The sequence below is a fragment of the Leuciscus leuciscus genome (genome assembly GCF_965113295.1).
Source record: "Leuciscus leuciscus genome assembly, chromosome: 24".
NCBI lineage: Eukaryota > Metazoa > Chordata > Actinopteri > Cypriniformes > Leuciscidae > Leuciscus > Leuciscus leuciscus.
Window position 1 is genome coordinate 24588972 of NC_138723.1, and position 18493 is coordinate 24607464.

Here is an 18493-nt window from a genome sequence, read left to right on the forward strand (position 1 = left end):
TGATTTTTATGATGTTTACAGTTAGCTGCCCTTATTCATTTTTATTTCCTAATACCTAAAACTAGCAGGTACAACCATCCCAACATTTAAATTCTATTGACAAGTTACAACTTTACAACGCTATAGAGAAAGTCAAACATGATCTAAAATCATGATGAAAAGGGGAAAACATAAACTGCACCAACATAAAGGACCAAAATAGAATTGATCACATTTTATTGTATTTATTGTGGTAAATGTTGTCTAACTTGTAGAATTTATAGTAGGTAATTTTATTAGGCTATTTATAGATTTATATTACAACTATGGCATGTTGCAGCTATAGAGTTTCTAAATGTGTAGGTTGCTATTTTTCATAACAAATGCTATAGATTAATAAGAAAAAGGGGAAAAAAGTCAACAGGCCTAATGAGGAGCCATCAATGGTCTTACTATAGCTTTATTGTAACAAATGCTACAGCTAAACAATTACAAGAATGGTACAAATACAAGTTCGAATCAAGAGCTTTAAAGTATGGATCTTCTTGAGTTATTGACCAAACAATACGTTTTCCGCATGAAATGTGTTCTGTTTTAATGATGTGTGATATTAGGAAAAACCTTCAGATATTCCAAGACATGACATCGTTAAGAGCCTGAGTAGGAGTAGGACATAAACAATTTCAATATAAGAAAATGTTAAGTAAAGTTAGTTTGGATTCCCATCACTTGGAAGTTGAAAATTCTGTCAAGCCAATTAGGTTCCAGATGCTTAAATAATATAAAATACATCATATCTCCTATATGTAAAAAAGTAATGAGTGACTAGGCTATTGGCATGAATGAATTAGGATGGCAGAATTTAGATGTTTAAGAAACAGGGAAGTTGAAAATGTGCGCTTTCAAGCTTAGAAAACAATCTTTTTAAATATCTTATATTGCTATTATACCTCATGTTCAAAGCTGTGAACATGAAGTGAGCCAGAAGGAAGCGTTTTTACATGGACAAAAGTTTTACATATATCGTGCCTATTTTTGTCTCACCTCATTTGGTTGGTAAACTTGAATGCAATGCTGTGTTATCTATATGTTCTGTATTGATAAGACGTGTTATATTTGTTTAGTAAGACATTGCAATGCTCTTACAGTAGTTATAAAGTTTTAGTTCAGGTCAGCAGAGGATATTTTGTATTTGCATACACCTGACTATTGAGAGTTTCAGCTGGTTAACCAAGCGAAGGTGTGGCATTGGCTGCTCATTACACATACACACATCAGACGCAGAGTCCGCTAAAGCTCAAACACTGTAGGAGAACCTTCTGTCAGGTAAGTTTTACTGTATGTAATTCTAATTTATAATATGTATCAGTCAGAGAGAATCTGTTGGACTCATTTCATACAGATCTATAGCCTTTTCTGTGACTAATAATGTTTGTTTTGCTGTATGTTCAGTCAGCAGATTTTAGTTTGAGCTTGAAGTTCGGGAGTTTTTTGGATTGAGTTGAACTGTCCAAACAAAGCCAAAGGCTAAAGATGAAGAATAATGACCCGGTAATGACATAATACATTTTTTCTCTCTCTTAACTTCTATCTGAACATGTTTATCCTCTTCTTTCTGTCACCAATGTCGTTTGTTTGTTGTTGATTTCATAAAGCAGGAGTTATTTGTCAGAGATACTGTCAGGTAATAAATAAGGTATATTTGTAAAGCATTAACTATCCTGACCAAAGAGAACCTAATGAATCATTAATCATGATGATCCTTTAATCTTTTTTTTAAAACGGAAAGGAAGTTTGATTTAAATGCATGAAAAACACTGTAAAGATAACATTGAAATGCATTAGCAAGACAATGGTTGATGGCCTGATTTAAGTGTTTGGTCATGTGAGTTTCTGTTTGGTCTTGGCAGCAATGGGCTGTTTTCATATGTGTTCAAGTCATGTTCATAGGGAAGTGTTTTTTGAATAGATTAATTACTGTGCCTGAGTGAAACTGAAATGAAATCAAAATAGACTTTAACTCATTCAGTACTGGTATTGGACACTGTGTAACTAAACAATGTTAATTGCTAAATATTGAAAATATTTTTTTTTTTTGTGGTGAGAACTATCGATGTCATTTAAATGTTTTCATGGTATTTGATATGCAGCAATTTATTAACACTGAGTTTTATATTAACATTGAATGTTATATAGTTCCTGCCACCATTTTTCTTTCTTCATTATAATTATATTATTATTAATGATAATAGTGGTTGTCATTATGGTAATTTATACTCAGCAATTACATTGATTAAAAAAAAAGAATAATAATTCTGGTGGAAACTACAGTATATAATATATTCAATGTCAAGTAACCTGTACTGGACATGTGGACTAAATGAAATGTGAAATGCAAATCTTTATTTTTACCAGTGTTGTAAGATAAAAGCGAGTAAAGCTTATTTCCTGTCTACTGCTTGTATAATGTTGAACTAACATGTTTATCAGATGAATTATTTGAATTACTATCAATTAATTGCATGTTAAATATCTGTCTTTTTATTATCATTGAAAGTAAGTAGCGAGCAATGATTCAAATAATGAACATTCATTTAATTTTCAATCATTTCCTGGTACAGTTTATATATTGCTATTGTTAGTCATACTGTAATTAACATGGGCACTGTTGTCTACAATAGTCTTTTCATAATTTCCTTATGTATGTTAAATATCCTTTTCACACTGAATTACATCACAATATGGAAGCAAAATAGTTTTCGAATGCTTTTTGAACCTGAGAAACTGACAAAACTGACAAAAAAAAAATTCTTTCAGATCTACGACAATGGTCCTCAGGTGAACCATGGTTTCCAACATGAGGCGCAGCGGCCCCCTCCATTTGCACCTTCTTCTGGAATAAACCCAGCATTACCTCAGTACCCTGGTCCCCAAAACCCACAGTTACTATACCAGAACCCCTCTCCGCCATATCCTTCAGAGAGATACTCCCCTGCTCAGAACCTGCACCAGTATGTGCCTCAGACAGCACCTGTTAGTACCTACCACACGACCACACCTGGACCCCACCGTGGCGCTAAACTGGTTCATAGAGGTATTTAATGCTTTTTAAGGCACTGAATGGCTTTTCTGAGGGAAATGTAACATTATACCACATTTTGTTTACAAATCACGTCTTTCCATGCATGCTTTAAACACTAATTGAGTGATTACATGAGACATGATACCGATTTTGGTCAATTGTACTGTTTCTTTCAACATACCTTCTGATATTCATTCATATTTATTTCGTGCTATAACTAGTAGTAAAGATGATGATATTATCAGTTCACGTGCGCTACCAGGGTGATACAGCAATCTGTCACGTCATAAGAGTGCCAAAACCAGGCTCAGCTCCAAATAAAATAATGTCTGGTATAATTATCTAAACAAACATTTTACACTTACTAAAAAAAAAATTATATTTATGACCTATATTTATGTTCTGCAAATATTAGGAAAACAAATATTAAAAACGATTTAAAAAATGTTGGGGGGAAAATGCATCTAGTTAATGTAGGGATGTGCACGAATATTCGATCTGTAGCCTAATTATTATTCGAAAAATAAAATACTATTCGATTTTTTTTTTTCTTACATTTTTTTTCCCGCAGTTATAATTAAATGCATTCGGTGGCGCTGTGGAGCGTGTTTAACAAGTGGATTGTATTTGATCGCATAATGTCGTCGTCTGCCTCGCGAAGTTTGGAATTACTTAGATGAAAATGATATTATAAAATGGGATTACTTTTAATGAATGAAACTGAGTTATCATAATATCACCACCACAATGAGAAATCACATGAAATCCAAACACCAGTCGACCGAGGAAACAGCTGTCCATCACTGTATTAACGACTGCAGCGAAGCGCAGCTGTACCCCGAGGGAATCGTGATCCGAGATGATATCTCCTGGTAGCAAAATGATTTTGAGACATATGCTTCCTTTAAGTTTCGTTGAGGGAGACAGGTTTAAGAACAGAAAACATAAAGTGCTGTTAGTAACATTTTGCACACTGTGTCTCTGCAATGTCTGTCAGCGCAGCGAGTTTTCTCACTCGAGCATGTGGATATTATTGTATTTCTCAACATGAACGTGAAACAATTTAAACACGATAATGCTGACTCGAGTGCATGTACAGGTTCTGTACGATTACTGCGCAGTCTGCTTTATTAGCGTTTTTTCCGTTCGTGCTGCTTAATTTTTAACACATTGTTAAATGTTTTCAACTAAAAGAAAACCTTAAGATATATAGTCAACTTGTTGTGTATATTGTCTAATGTAAGCTTGTTCAGAAATGGTGACAAAAACTAATATATATATATATAAAAAAAAAACGTATTTCTCGTTAAACGACATTTAAATGAACGAATATTCGAATATAATATTTTTGAAAAATGCCCATCCCCAGTTAACGGAACACCTCTGGCCCACCAGGAATATCACTTGGTTCTTGCTTCTCAAAGCTGGAGTCAGGCCTGGCCAAAATGGTATTTATTGTTTACATTTTGTTATAAAATTTCCAGAATTTGAAAGCTGCACACTTAATTCTTATCAAAAGTAACAAAGCTCAAAGCTTAATGCGATTTATTGGATGTGAGGCGTGCTACACATAATGTTTAGTGAAGTTTTGTTCATGCATCACCTGAAAACAAAGCAGACTAAAAAGATTGATTCATGGGATTTAATAATCAATAGTGGTGTATCAAAATGAGAATCAAGAAATCAATATTTTTAAACTATCCCTAATATTTAATGGATTTGAAAGCCATTTAAGGTATTTATTATTAAATGCTTTTTTTTAGTTTTGGTTTTTATAAACTTTGATTCTCTGACAGCTTCCAGGAGAAGAAAATGGCCATGGATCATTGGCACAGTCACCACCCTACTGGTCATTGCTGGGATCATAGTTGCGGTGCTTTGGTTTTATGGTAAGAAACTCTCTCATTGGCTTTCATACAATACATCCACCCGTTGTTTCTTGTTCTGATGTCCTCTGTCTGCACCAACAGGTATGTTTGAGTGTTTGCAAGGGCGGCTCTGTAAAGCAGATAACAAATGCGTCAGCAATTCGCAGTGGTGTGACGGTAAGCTGGACTGTCCATCAGGGGGAGATGAAGCTCATTGTTGTAAGAATTCCTTACATATGTTAAACCATGACTTTCCTGATCCCAATCGATGATGCCCTCTTTAGTAAACCCAGTATACAACTAAACTTCTTTCTTTGTTGTTGTTTTTGCAGTTCGTCTGTATGGATCTAATTTCCTCCTTCAGATGTACTCAAATGTGAACCAAAAATGGGAGTATGTGTGTTCAGATGGATGGAATGACAACCTCGGAATTCAAGCATGTGAGGAGATCGGATACAAGAGGTAATGATTGTGTGATTCATCTCAGTGGAAGTACTACAATTAAAGGAGTATGACATTTTCCCCAATGAAATTAACACTTTTATTAAGCAAGGACACAATGAAATAATTAAAAGTTACAGTAAAGAAACTTGTCATGTTACAAAAGTTTTCTATTTCAAATATATGCTGTTCATTTGCACATTCATCGAAGGTTTTCATAAAGATATTAAGCAGCACAACTGTTTTCAACATTGATAATAATAATAAATGTTTCTTGAGCAGCAAATCTGTTTATTAGAATGATTTCTGAAGGATCATGAGACACTGAAGACTAAAGTAATGATGCTGTACGTGTCACCTTTTTTAAATTGTAATAATAATTCACAATATTATGTTTTTTTACTGTATTTTTCAAAACATTTAACAATCTTACCGACCCCAAACTTCTAAACAGTAGTGTATCCGTACAGTGACGTGTTTAATAAGTTTACTGAATGTGTTTTGAATGAACTGTAATATGTGCTGTGTGTTTGTTTGTGGTTTATCTTCAGGGACAGATATGTGGGTTACGAGGAGTTTTACTCCAGAGAATTACTGGACTACATGATGGTGAAGACAGATTCTCTCAATATGTCCACACAAAGTTTTCTCAGTAAAAGGTGTGTCACAGAGTTCAGCTTACACAGAATCTTTGGTAACTCTTTACAATAAGGTTTCATTTGTTAACATAGGCTAGCTACATTAGTTAACATGAACTAACAATGACCAATACTTCAATAGCATTTATTAATCTTTAATGTTATTCTCAGCATTTACTAATACAATTTTAAGATCAAAATTTGTATCTGTTAACATAAGTTAATGCTGTGAACTAACATGAACATCAAAACATTTTTTAACTAACATTATCAAAGGTAATCATTGTTATTGTTATTATCATTGTTATTAATGCATTAACAAATGTTAATAAATTAGACTATTGTAAAGAGTTACTGACTTTTTATACAGACTGTTCAGTTCTTCACATTGTTTAGGTTTTACACTTTTGGTTATTTTATTACGGTTTACATTAATTATTGGTTAATTATGTTTTTTATCCCCTATAATCAGCTTGTTTAAAAATCCTTTTATGTTTCTCTTATGATAATTCAGTTCAGACTGTCCATCTAACAAAGCCGTGGCACTCAAATGTATTGGTAAGATAATAGTTTTCCATCTCTTTTAAAAAAAAATCTTTCTTTGTAATGAAATAAATATTTAGGGGTTTTATTAGTTTATTTTCTCTGCATGCTATTTAATCAAATAAAAAATGTAATAAAACAAAATTCCTTGTTGGGAGCTACAATGTAGATAGCTATTTTTGATGTAGTGTATCTACAAACTTCTTTGGTTGGTTAGGTTAGTTTGACTGTGGCTAAATTACCTTCAATGAATAATTCATCCCAGTCATTATTGTTAGCTTTAACTAAAACCTAAACTAAAACGAATTAAAAAAAAGTTTAATGTTACTTTAATTAAGCTGAAAAAATAAGTATTAAATAAATAAAATATAGTAATAGAAAAAAATATAGTAATAAATATTAGATATAATAACAATATAAGAAAAACCTAATCGAAATTTAGAAATACCGGTACCTTGGCAGCTCACTGAAATAAATAAGTTTAAGTACTAAAATGACTAAAACTGAAATAATTGTTTTAATGAAAATGACAAAAGCACATAAAAGCATTACTACATCTGAAATTTAAATGAAAAAAAGAAAATATAAAAGTAAAAGCTAATTCAAAATATTAAAGGTACAATATTTAAGAATTTTGTAATAAAATATCCAAAAAACACTTTCACAGTGTGATATATTTCCTGCAGTTCTGTAATTACAATATCCCAAAAGTTCCCAAAGATTTTTAATTTCCGAGAGATTCCAATTTTAAATAATGGCTCGTCCATGTTCACTTGTCGCCTGTCAATGGCGTAATATCCGTGTTATCCCTGGTTTCCACCCGCTTTATTGGACAGGTGAGCAAATGTACATAAAACGAATCAATGTTATATTGCGCAATATGATGAAATGTTAGAATATGATCTGTATGTTATTCTAATGTTGATCTAGCTTACTGCTAGTCTCATACAGACAAACTAACACACAGAATAACATTATAACTTTCAACACACTCAAATGCAGTTTAGTGTGATAGTGTAGACCAAGTGAAACAGCGCTGCGTTACCTCACAAGTTTAATTCGTCAAATAAACTGACCTGTGTGAGTAGTAATTCTGCACTTGTGGGTAGTTCGGTAGAATTAAATTTTATTTCCGCGGGACTCGCATGTGGCGCTGATATCTCTCATTAGCAATCGTGCCCTGCTTCATGCCACAGTCATGTTAAAAACATCAATGTATTCACTCATCCATAAACATTATTGGATCCTTCGGCATGACGGCAAGTTCCATAATTCCGCTTATGCGTCATCAACCTACGCCTTTGTTATTGTAAGAGGTTAGCGACCCCTAGCGGCAGAAAAAATTACATATTGTAGCTTTAAAAAAATATTCTAAGAGTTATAAATTGTATTAAAATAACACTGATCCCTATTTACAAATTTGTCATTGTCTTTAACTCACTCTCATTTGTGATAATTTCCATTTTTGGGTGAACTATACAAGTATAGTTTGTAGCTAGGAAAATTAAATTTTCACATATACTAATGCGGTTTCCTGAATTCTATTGTAGATTGTGGACGGAGCAGCGGGAGCCGAATCGTGGGGGGAGTCGAGGTGAAGTCGAAGGGGGTGTGGCCATGGCAGGTCAGCCTGCAAGCTTCCGGAAGGCATTTGTGTGGTGGGTCTGTCATTACCCCGTACTGGATCGTCACTGCAGCTCACTGTGTTCAAGAGTAAGTGCTTTCATTTAGTCCATCTCATTCAACAAGCTATGATGAACTCTAATAAATGACAAACTTGTGTAGGATTTCAAATGCAAGGGATTGGACCGTGTATGCTGGATATCTGACTCGTAGCGAGATGCGGCTCGCCGGCGGCAATTCTGTAGGCCGAATTGTCAAGCACGACTTTGATCCAAGAACCAACGAAAATGACATTGCACTGATGAAGCTAAACAGTCCACTCTCAATTACATGTAAGACTGAATTTTCACGTTTATTTCCCAGCCAATAAGATAATTTCATTATAATTTAATAATACTGACAATAAAGGAAATAGAAGCATTTTTTTTTAGTATTATTTATGTACTATTATAGTGTTTATTACTATTTTGGTTATATTTTCAGTTTTCAGTTTAATTTTAGTTTAATTTGACATTTTTATTATATGTTTTTTCCCATTTTAGTTTGTTATTTTAGTATTTCATCGTAAGCGTATTTTTATGTCAGTTGCTCACCAAGTCAACATTTTCAAATTTCATTTTTTCATTATTATTATTTTTTTCATTAAAAAAATCTTATTTTATTTAATTTCAGCTTTTCATTTCTTTTTATATACTTTTAGTTTTAGTTAAACATAACACCACTGGTTTCAAGCTTGCTCTGATAGTTTTTTCATTAAATGTGACACATTTATTAAAAATGACACATTTTTTATAAATTAAAAATGTTAATTTATGTTAATGTTAATATTTAACATTACATTTAACAATACATAATAAATATAATATAAAATATAAATTTTAAATAAATTAAAAATGTGCCAGATTGGTGAACTAAAAATAAAAATAAAGTACTAAATACTCATAAAAGTTAATTGAACTAATTTGTTTAAGTTTACCCTATTCAAACCATTTCATTATTTTGTTATTATTGCTTGAAAATTTTGTATAATGCTCTAGAATTATTTTAATTATAACGATTTATATGATGACCTGTTCTTCACACAAATTACTTCAGAAGTCAGACGTTGTATGGACCACTTTTACAAAGCTTTTTCCGACCATTTCCGTTGTGTGGAAATGAAGAGCAGCTTGAACATTCTACAAAATACCTCTTTTTGTGTTTACAGAAGAAAGGTTTGGATGATGACAGTTTTTCATTTTGTTTTGTATGTATCTTGTTTCAGCAAACGTCAGGCCAGTGTGTTTGCCCAATAAAGGCATGTACTTCTCTGCTCCGCGGGAAAGTTACGTCACAGGATGGGGGGCACTGCGAAGTGGAGGTTTGAAACTTTTTTTGAAAAGAGCAAATCGCAACAGATCCTAATGCATGTGCCGTGAATAAAATCGGACAGAATTTAAGTCATGTCAGCTCTCTAAAATCTCAGAAATTGAAACGCTTGACAAGCAAATTCTTTGTTTTCTTAAAGGACCTCCCTCAGAATCCCTACAAGAAGCCAAAATTTGGCTAATCGACAGAACGACATGTAACAGCCGACCGGTGTATAACGGACAAATCACAGACACCATGATCTGCGCTGGCAAGCTGGAGGGTGGCGTGGACTCCTGTCAGGTCAGAAACACTCTGGATAAACACACTTAGATGCTGCTCGATCATTCAGAAGAGTAAATTAGAGTACTGTAAATGTAATATATGTGCTACAATTAAATAAGTGCTGTTCCACACAGGGGGACAGTGGGGGTCCTCTGGTCACAAAGGAGAATTCTCTATGGTGGCTGGTTGGGGACACTAGCTGGGGTGATGGATGTGCTTTCATAAACAAGCCCGGAGTCTACGGAAATGTGACCTACTTCCTTGACTGGATATATGAACAAATGCGGGTAAGAATTCAAATAAAAATCCAAACTGTGTCACAGAAAATGTATTATTATTATTATTATTATTATTATTAGTTATTTTATAAAATATACAATTAATTTATAATATTTAGTATTATTATTAAAACACCTCTTTTCATTCTTTTTCAGAAATATTAGCTTTTATATTTATATAAAGAAGTTTTGAGAAGAGCCACTGATCCAAACCAATGAAACGAAGGAACTGTAACCGTGTCCATGAGACTTTTTTTGTATTCTTGTTTTTGCTCATTTTACTTTTTGTTTTCATGTTTCAATGTTTTCCGATCAATTTAAAAGAACCATTTATTTATTTTCACTAGTGCCAATGAAGTGAATTCCACAGTATGCTACAATATGAAAAAAAAAATTGAAAGTATGTTTTGTATAAAGAACACAGTTGTACAAATGACTACATAAAAATCTACACTTGATGATGGTGTTGTGCGTCACTGGCAAATTTCTTTCTTCTGGGTTTCTTTGATATTGCAACAGTTCATATTTACATTATTGCAATAGGCTATTTGACAATGTAATAGGGTGTGACAGCAATATTAACCGCTCCCATCAGCACTGTGGACAGACTGTATTGCAAAACAATACTTTTATTATAAAGCTTTATGGATAGTTGTTCTTGTTTTTAACTACATCAATATTTTTAGGTTAGAATGTATATAAATGTATAAAGGAAAGTATGTATCTTAGGTCCTCTACCATACTTAAATTTTTTTCACCATTTTTAATCACTTGGTTTGCCTTCACATTAAAGTAATTTTTATGAATATATTTTTTTCAAGCTGTCTCGAAATTACAACCCATATTTAAAATTACTTAAAATACTGAGTCAATTATGCTACACATTTGTGTTTTATAATGTTTTTTAATTTATATGTGGAATTTGACATTATTTATTATATTTTAATAAGCTTTTATATATGAAATATGAACTTTGATGTTATCATATGTATTCCTCAAAATATAATATCCTGCCTTATATAAATTTGAACACAAAAAAAATAAGTTCAAATCTAAACATTTATATAGTAATATAATATATTCCTCAAATATATATACAAATAATACAAAATGTATATATGACAAATTTATATATGACTGGGTATTTTCATGTTTTGAGGAATACATATGATAATATCAAAGTTCATATATAAAATCTTATTAAAATATATTATTTATTGTAATTGAATTATATAATTAAAGATTTTATATGTGAACTTTGGTATTATCATATGTATTCCTCAAAATATAATAATATCCAGTCATATATAAAATAGTTAAAACATAAAAATATTAAATATAAACATTTATTTAATATATTATAAAATCTTTTAAAAATATAATAAATGTCAAAGTCCAAATATAAAAACAAAGTTCAAATGTGTAGCATAAAATATGTGACGCAGTATTTAAGTTTGTATATGGGTAGCTGACAAGAAACATGGATATTAGTATATCTTTATGATTGTTTTAACTTAAATATTAATATATTTTGAGGACTATATTATACTAACTGTTTATATTATTATACTATTTATTGTCTGTGACTGTAAACAAATTGATTATTTGATTAATTCCAGATAACCTCCTATTGGATGTATACATATCTTTTATGGCTTTATGAAGCATTCAGGTTATCAATCCGCTGACCAAACCACAAGAGTAAAAGTCCTATGACCCATTTTCCTCAGTTTTTCTTCACGCCTAAAAAAATGAATTCACACCAACCCACAGAGCCCTCACGGTTCCTGGCTCTCAGTTAATCACCATTATGAAGTGTTATAGCATATTCAGCAGCAGTATTTAAACCTCTCCTTTGCCATTTCAGCAGGACCTTTAATCAGCGCTCATTGAATCTGCGACTCTAATCGGCAGATGCTCAGTGGAGGAGATCAGCGTCTGCTACCTGTTTGTACCAATTAGCAGATGCGTGACACTCGGCTGACGGCCCTTCAGAGGGTTAACAGATGTGGCAATTACGGCCTCATTTGAATGAATGCTCAAGGGGTTCAACATAAGGGCTGTGCAATTACACGGCAGCCTGGGAACCCATTTCATCTTCAGCTTTATTCTCGGTCTCTGTAAGAGGGAAGTGTTGGCAGGGAACCCACGGTGTGTTGACAAACAAACCTGCTTCCCGTGATTTTTTTTTTCCACCGGGGAAAAATATGCTGAGAGGTCCATAAACTCAAAAATGTCAGTCTGATTCTGGCCTGACTCAAGCTACACGAGCTACACAATATTGCGCAGGAAATGGTTTTATTCAGCTTAGGTTCTGTCAGAACCCTTTTTGTGTAAAAGGTTTTGAAAACAAACTTAACACAAACTACTGATGATCTTGAATGGTATCTTCTGTACCATTAATACGTAAATAAACCAAACATATAAATAAATTCGATTAGAATAAATAAATAAATGATTAAAATGTGGTTAAAAGTATTACTTAATGTTAAATAGATTAAATAAAATTAGATACATTAAAAATATATTTAACTGTACATTAGTGAGTGGAAAAAATACATAATAATGTAATAATAGAAATAAAAACTAACAGAAACTAGATTTATAATATAAATTTTCCAGTGTATGAATTGGGTGTTAAAGGATAGATGCCTTTTAAATTTTAAAGGGATAGTTCACCCAAAAATGAAAATTCTGTCATCATTTACTCACCCTCAAGTTGTTTCAAACCTGTATGAATTTCTTTTTTCTGCTGAACCTAAAAGAAGATATTTTGAAAAATGTCGGTAACCAAACAGTTGATGGACCCCATTGACTTCCATAGTAGGAAAAAAAAAAATACTATGGAAGTCAATGGGGTCCATCAACTGTTTGGTTACCGACATTTTTCTAAATATCTTCTTTTGTGTTCAGCAGAAAAAAGAAATTCATACAGGTTTGAAACAACTTGAGGGTGAGTAAATGATGACAGAATTTTCATTTTTGGGTGAACTATCCCTTTAATATCCAGGTTCCTCACATGAGGATGATCATATTTGGGATTAAATGATTGTAAACCCCTGGCCTATACACTTAAAGGCTAGAAATGGGAATTAAATTCTCACTTTTGTGGGAAACAAACTTAGTTTGTTAGAAACAAAAACAGCTTAGAAAGTAAATAATGGACTGACAATGATATAAGGACCATAAATGTATAAAATGGTCAAACAGCAGGTTTGATATCAATTTCAGATAGAAGTTACCAGAGAACCAATATGTTTGACTGACATGAAACATGATAGTTAATTTTCAATCATATTACGTCTTCAGAAGACTTGAAATAGTTTTATTGTAGGCCTACTTTGTTTTAAGTTGCTTTTGTGTCACAGTCAAAGCTCAGCATCCCCAGTACCCATTCAATTCCATTGTATGGAAAAGAGCAGCCATGATATTCTTCCTAACATCTACTTTTGTGTTAAAGGAAAGATAGAGAGGGTTAATTTGGAACGACATTGCGTGAGTGACAGGATTGTAATATTTGAGTAAACTGTGCCTTTAAGGAGTCACCCAGGTGTGAGCAGCAGGGCACAGATTCTCCAGAGAGGACAGATGCTGAGGTCTACTGTTCTCTCTCACATGAGGTTTAGTGTCCTCAGATCAAACAGAGTGTGTCATTTAGTCTGAGGGCCTGATCAAATACACTTGCTTCTGCAGCCAATGAGGGGGGAGAGCTTGTTACTGGGCAGTTATGGGTTTAGAGTCTCTCTCTCTTTCTCTCTCTCTCTCTCTCTCTCTCTCTCTCTCTCTCTTCTTGAGGTCGATGTCATACATCAGCGTTCATAGATTCCCTGTGCTGCTGTGTGCGATTCTCCTGAACATCAGCAGTCTGTGCTGCTTTTAAGATCAGCTAATAGCATCAACTATCAGCTCACCTCAGCAACACGAGCAATATTAGGCTTATTAGAGGAACACTACCTGCTGACTTCAGATTATTTCTGTATATAGGGAATGCCAAAGGATATATTCATATTTGTATTGTTTTCTAGCCTTTTTTTTTTTTTTTTTTTTTACTCTGCACCAGCGTCTTTGCCTTAACGTCTGTTGCATCCTAAGTAGGCTACTTATGTTTTGAAAACGCCTTTAGGACAGGTAGAATCAAACTTTTTAATCATAGACTACTTTTTATATATAAAATTAAGATGCTTTTCATTTAAAACGGTAGATATTCACATACGGATAATTTTAGATACTAAAACGGAAAAATAAAAGCGAATAGTCAATAATGCGCCAGTGTGTTTATGTAGTTCTCCTGACAAACAGAAGGGGGCGTCAATGACAGGGTAAACAAACCACCACTGACAATAAAATACCTCAGAGCGTAGTTGTGGGGTTTCCCTTCGTTTTCACTTACATGCCTTCTTTAAAACACTAAACATTTGAACGCTTCACAAAATTAAATATGATAAATCAAGCTAATTAAGAAATTTTTAGTAATTATAACCAAGTGTTTTCGACAATATTGGCTACTATAGAATGGTAGCATATTGCTGCCAGTACCATTCGTTACACATGTGCCATTTACTTGTAATCTTTGTAATCATATACCATTTCTGACATTTTTAATTTATTTAATGAACCATCAAGAAAGATTTTCTGTACCTTTTGAATACATGTAAGTACAGCATACTGATTTAGTTTTCAAACTTGTTTTCCAGGATAGCATATTTGTGATAAATGTATGTCATTTTCAGTATAGTATAATGGTAGCACTTAATTTCACTTCACTTACTATTTTACATTCCATTTACCCATGTACATACTATGAACTTATTATAATAATTGCAATAACTAGGGCTACCCTGAACCTACCCCTAAACCTAACCTTAACTCATGTAGTTACCTTATAGGCTATTACCAGTACTTTCTTAGGTAAGTGCACATACTGTAAAATAAAATACAGCCAGTATTATATATGTAAATTGATGAAACAACACACACTGGAACCTAATATAAATAGCAGTGGTTGATTTTTACGTCTCCTGTGTATGCAATGTAAATAGTGTATGTTTTGGATAATCCATCTATGTGAGTGTCTAAAGACAGAATATTCTTTGCGATTCTCTTCAGCTTGTTCTGTGTTGGTCAGTCTTTCTGTTGACAGTTTTGTATTTAGGTCACACAGGAGCCCTCAGGCAGCAGTAAAGCATGTCCTCTACAGGAGTGATTGACACCTTCTCTGATGGCGAATGAAGTCTCCAGCTTCTCTGGGCTCCAGCCACAATAATAAACCAGCGCTGCACACTGACGGTCGATCCTCATCTCATATTTTTAATTTAATGTTTTATGTGATGCATTGTAATTGAGGCAAATAAATTGAGACAGTTGTAGAATAACACAATTAGTGTTTCTTTTTTTTTTTTTCTCTAGGATGCAATCATCTTTTATTTCCCATTAATGAAACAACACCTCATTTTATGGCCTACTGAACCGAACAGCATGGATTGTGAATTAAATTGAGAGGTAAACAAATAAAAACAAGAATATCTTACATCGCATATTTACACTGAGCTGTAGCCTGGCTTGTGTAACCGCCACGTAAATGACCTTTAAATCTAGATTAGACTTCACCAGAATTCTTCATCATCTGCCTTTCAATTTACACTATCCATATCAGCTATAATCCCAAAATAGATTAAACATGGTGTGATTAAGCCCATTATACCCCGTTTTAGAAGTTTGGTATATAGATCATCATGCACTATATTCAGCTGCAAACACCTGAAAGTCTTTTAGGACTACAGAACAATAGACTTTCTGTTGCAAAATGTAATTTCCCATCTTTAGAAAGACTAGCTTGGATTTGAATGGCCTTTTATTGTTGATCTGAGGTCCGTCTGTGTTGCTTTAAGATGAAAGGGAAGAAGATCAGAGTAAAAGCTGTGGCGTTGCATGTCAATCTCACTCTCCCAGTGTTTCTGTGTGAAACGAAAATCGTACAAGAGCTTTTCAATCTCTCATTGTGTCTCTTCGACAGCAATGAGATTAAATGGAAAGAATCTGAGACTTTAGTCTTTTACTTCTCAACTGTTCCTCCTGAGAAATAGATCATATATAAATGCTTCCTTCCTTCCTTCCATATAATTTCCTAATGTGTCTCTCCTCTAGAGATCTAGAAAATGTTTAATTATTGTCTCACACTGTACACAGATTTCCCAAAATACAACAGTCTGCAATCAGAAATTGCAATAATATGGATTCAAACACTTTCAAGAACAAATTAGTTGTGCAACTGCTTCACATCATTTGTCTCATTTATTTTATTTTACGGATCTAGAGGTGTCTTATCTTTATTTTATATTTTACATTATATTATTTTATTTATTTATGTAATAATAAATCAGAAATTGCAATACGAATTCAAACACTTTCAAGAACAAATTAGTTTTGTTACAACATTATTTGTCTCATTTATATTATTTTATTTTAGTATATTTTACTATTCTTAATTTGTATTATACTATGTAATATTATATGATGTTATATTACTTATATAAATTATATGATGTTATATTATATTGTTATATTAATTATATTATTTTATGTTATGTTATATTATGTTATGTTAAATTAATTATATTAAATTATTAATAATAATAATCAGAAATTGCCATATGAATTCAAATACTTTCAAGAACAAATTAGTTGTGCAACTGCTTCGCATTATTTGTCTCATTTATTATATTTTACTATTCTTAATTTATGTTATATTAAAGCTGCCGTCGGCAACATTTTTTTTATCATATTCAGTGTAATCGACACTATAATCCGACAGAACAACATAAATAAGGTGGTTTTAGAAAAAAACCCGAGCTTCTAACTCCACCTGGAGCGTGTTATTTGTTTTGCAAAAATCCAGCGCTCCCGCTTCATCAGGTCCAATCAGCGCAGGGGGGTGTGAGATCTGACTGTCAATCACAGGTCGTGCACACGCCACAGATCCCCCTCACTCGCGCACGTTAATATCACATGCACACGCCACGCCTGAAGTTCGCCTGGAGATTGCATGAAGCGTGATGGCGGAGAGAAAATCTACTAACAAGCTTCCAATTCCTCGGTTATTGCTATCTATGGATAGATTAGCCAGGGCAGCCTACCTCCGAGTCCATGGTGTTGATAGATGCTGAAGAGACGGACGCGTTCACAGAAAATCAGGTACACACGCACAGTGACGCACTGACGAGCACGACCTCGATGGGAGGGTGCTCGCTGGTAGTGGGGAGGGGCATGAGAGTTGTAAACATTCAAAATTTTGGCTAATCGACCCAATCTGCCAGACTTGCCGACGGCAGCTTTAATTATAAATTCGAAATTGCGAGATGAATTCAAACACTTTCAATAACAAGTTAGTTGTGCAACTGCATATTGTCTCATTTATTTTATTTGACTGATTTCTTCAGAACATTTCACATTTTTCAATAGAATTTATTTCTAATTGAGTTAAAATTGGAGCTTATATGCAATCCAACTGAAAAACCCCTAATTGTGCAGCACATTATAATGTTCATGAGGATAATTGGAGCATTATTTCTTCTGCTCAAGTTCACAGCTGAGACCGTCTACACTGAGCAGCATCTGCACATACCAAACGCAGCGCTGTACATTCATCTGTCTGTCATGTTGACAGGTCTTCAGCGGCAGCGATGTTAACGTCCCGTGGCTGTTCTCCAGTCATGAGTCCAGATGGAGGCTATGTTGGTACCTGCCCTCCCATTTCCATTGCCAGCTCACTCCCTCCGTACACCTCCTCGCCATCTGTGCCAACCTGCCGTCTCTCCGTCAGACAGTTGCAGGTTCCTCCATGCATGGCAGGCCTACAGCTGTGCAGACAGCCAGCCCAACATCTGTGTGTCCTGTGGGAAAGACGGGGAGGAATGTCCCGCTGATCTACTCAGCTGCTTCCGGCCTTAAACACAGCCACGGGCCGGCAGTTCTGCGGACAAGACGGGTTTCCGCTATGTAAGTGTAAAACGGAAAGGCACTGAAATACTGTTCAGTATTTGGTAATGAACTTTTCCCAACCTTGCACAATTCTACAATATGAAAAATGAGTAGTTATTGCTTATATTAGTATTATTATTATTACAGTTTAAAACTGTTTTCTATTTTAATATATTTATAAATGTAATTTAGCTCAATTTTCAGCATCATTACTCCAGTCTTCAGTGTCACATGGTCCTTCAGAAATCATTCTAATATGATGCTCAAGAAACATTTATTATTATTATCAAAGTTGAAAACAGTCTATCATTCTATCTATCTATCGTTCCATCATTCTCCGTCTGTTCATCCGTCCGGTTGAATAGAATTATTTTTGGAAAATTTATTTTATTTATTGTATGGTTTTATAAGTAAAAAAACATGAAAATTAAT

General features: G+C 33.6%; 1 protein-coding gene across 1 annotated transcript; it reads left to right on the plus strand.

Annotated features, from left to right (window-relative positions):
* Window positions 1-1020: 1020 nt before the first annotated feature.
* tmprss2 (transmembrane serine protease 2) lies at window positions 1021-10542 on the plus strand. Its single transcript, XM_082158518.1, has 14 exons — window positions 1021-1305; window positions 1432-1530; window positions 2797-3073; window positions 4858-4950; window positions 5032-5148; window positions 5262-5391; window positions 5922-6029; window positions 6523-6566; window positions 8102-8264; window positions 8337-8506; window positions 9439-9534; window positions 9682-9824; window positions 9941-10093; window positions 10241-10542. Exons 2-14 carry the CDS (start codon window positions 1513-1515, stop codon window positions 10247-10249), a joined length of 1521 nt encoding a protein of 506 aa, XP_082014644.1. The 5' UTR covers window positions 1021-1305; window positions 1432-1512; the 3' UTR covers window positions 10250-10542.
* The last annotated feature ends 7951 nt before the right edge of the window (window positions 10543-18493 follow it).

Bases quoted from the DNA above. Each gene is read 5' to 3' on its own strand.
- tmprss2 (XM_082158518.1), top strand. The intron at 3,074-4,857 runs GTATTTAATGCT...ATTCTCTGACAG, and splicing joins CGCTAAACTGGTTCATAGAG to CTTCCAGGAGAAGAAAATGG. The intron at 6,567-8,101 runs GTAAGATAATAG...ATTCTATTGTAG, and splicing joins CGTGGCACTCAAATGTATTG to ATTGTGGACGGAGCAGCGGG.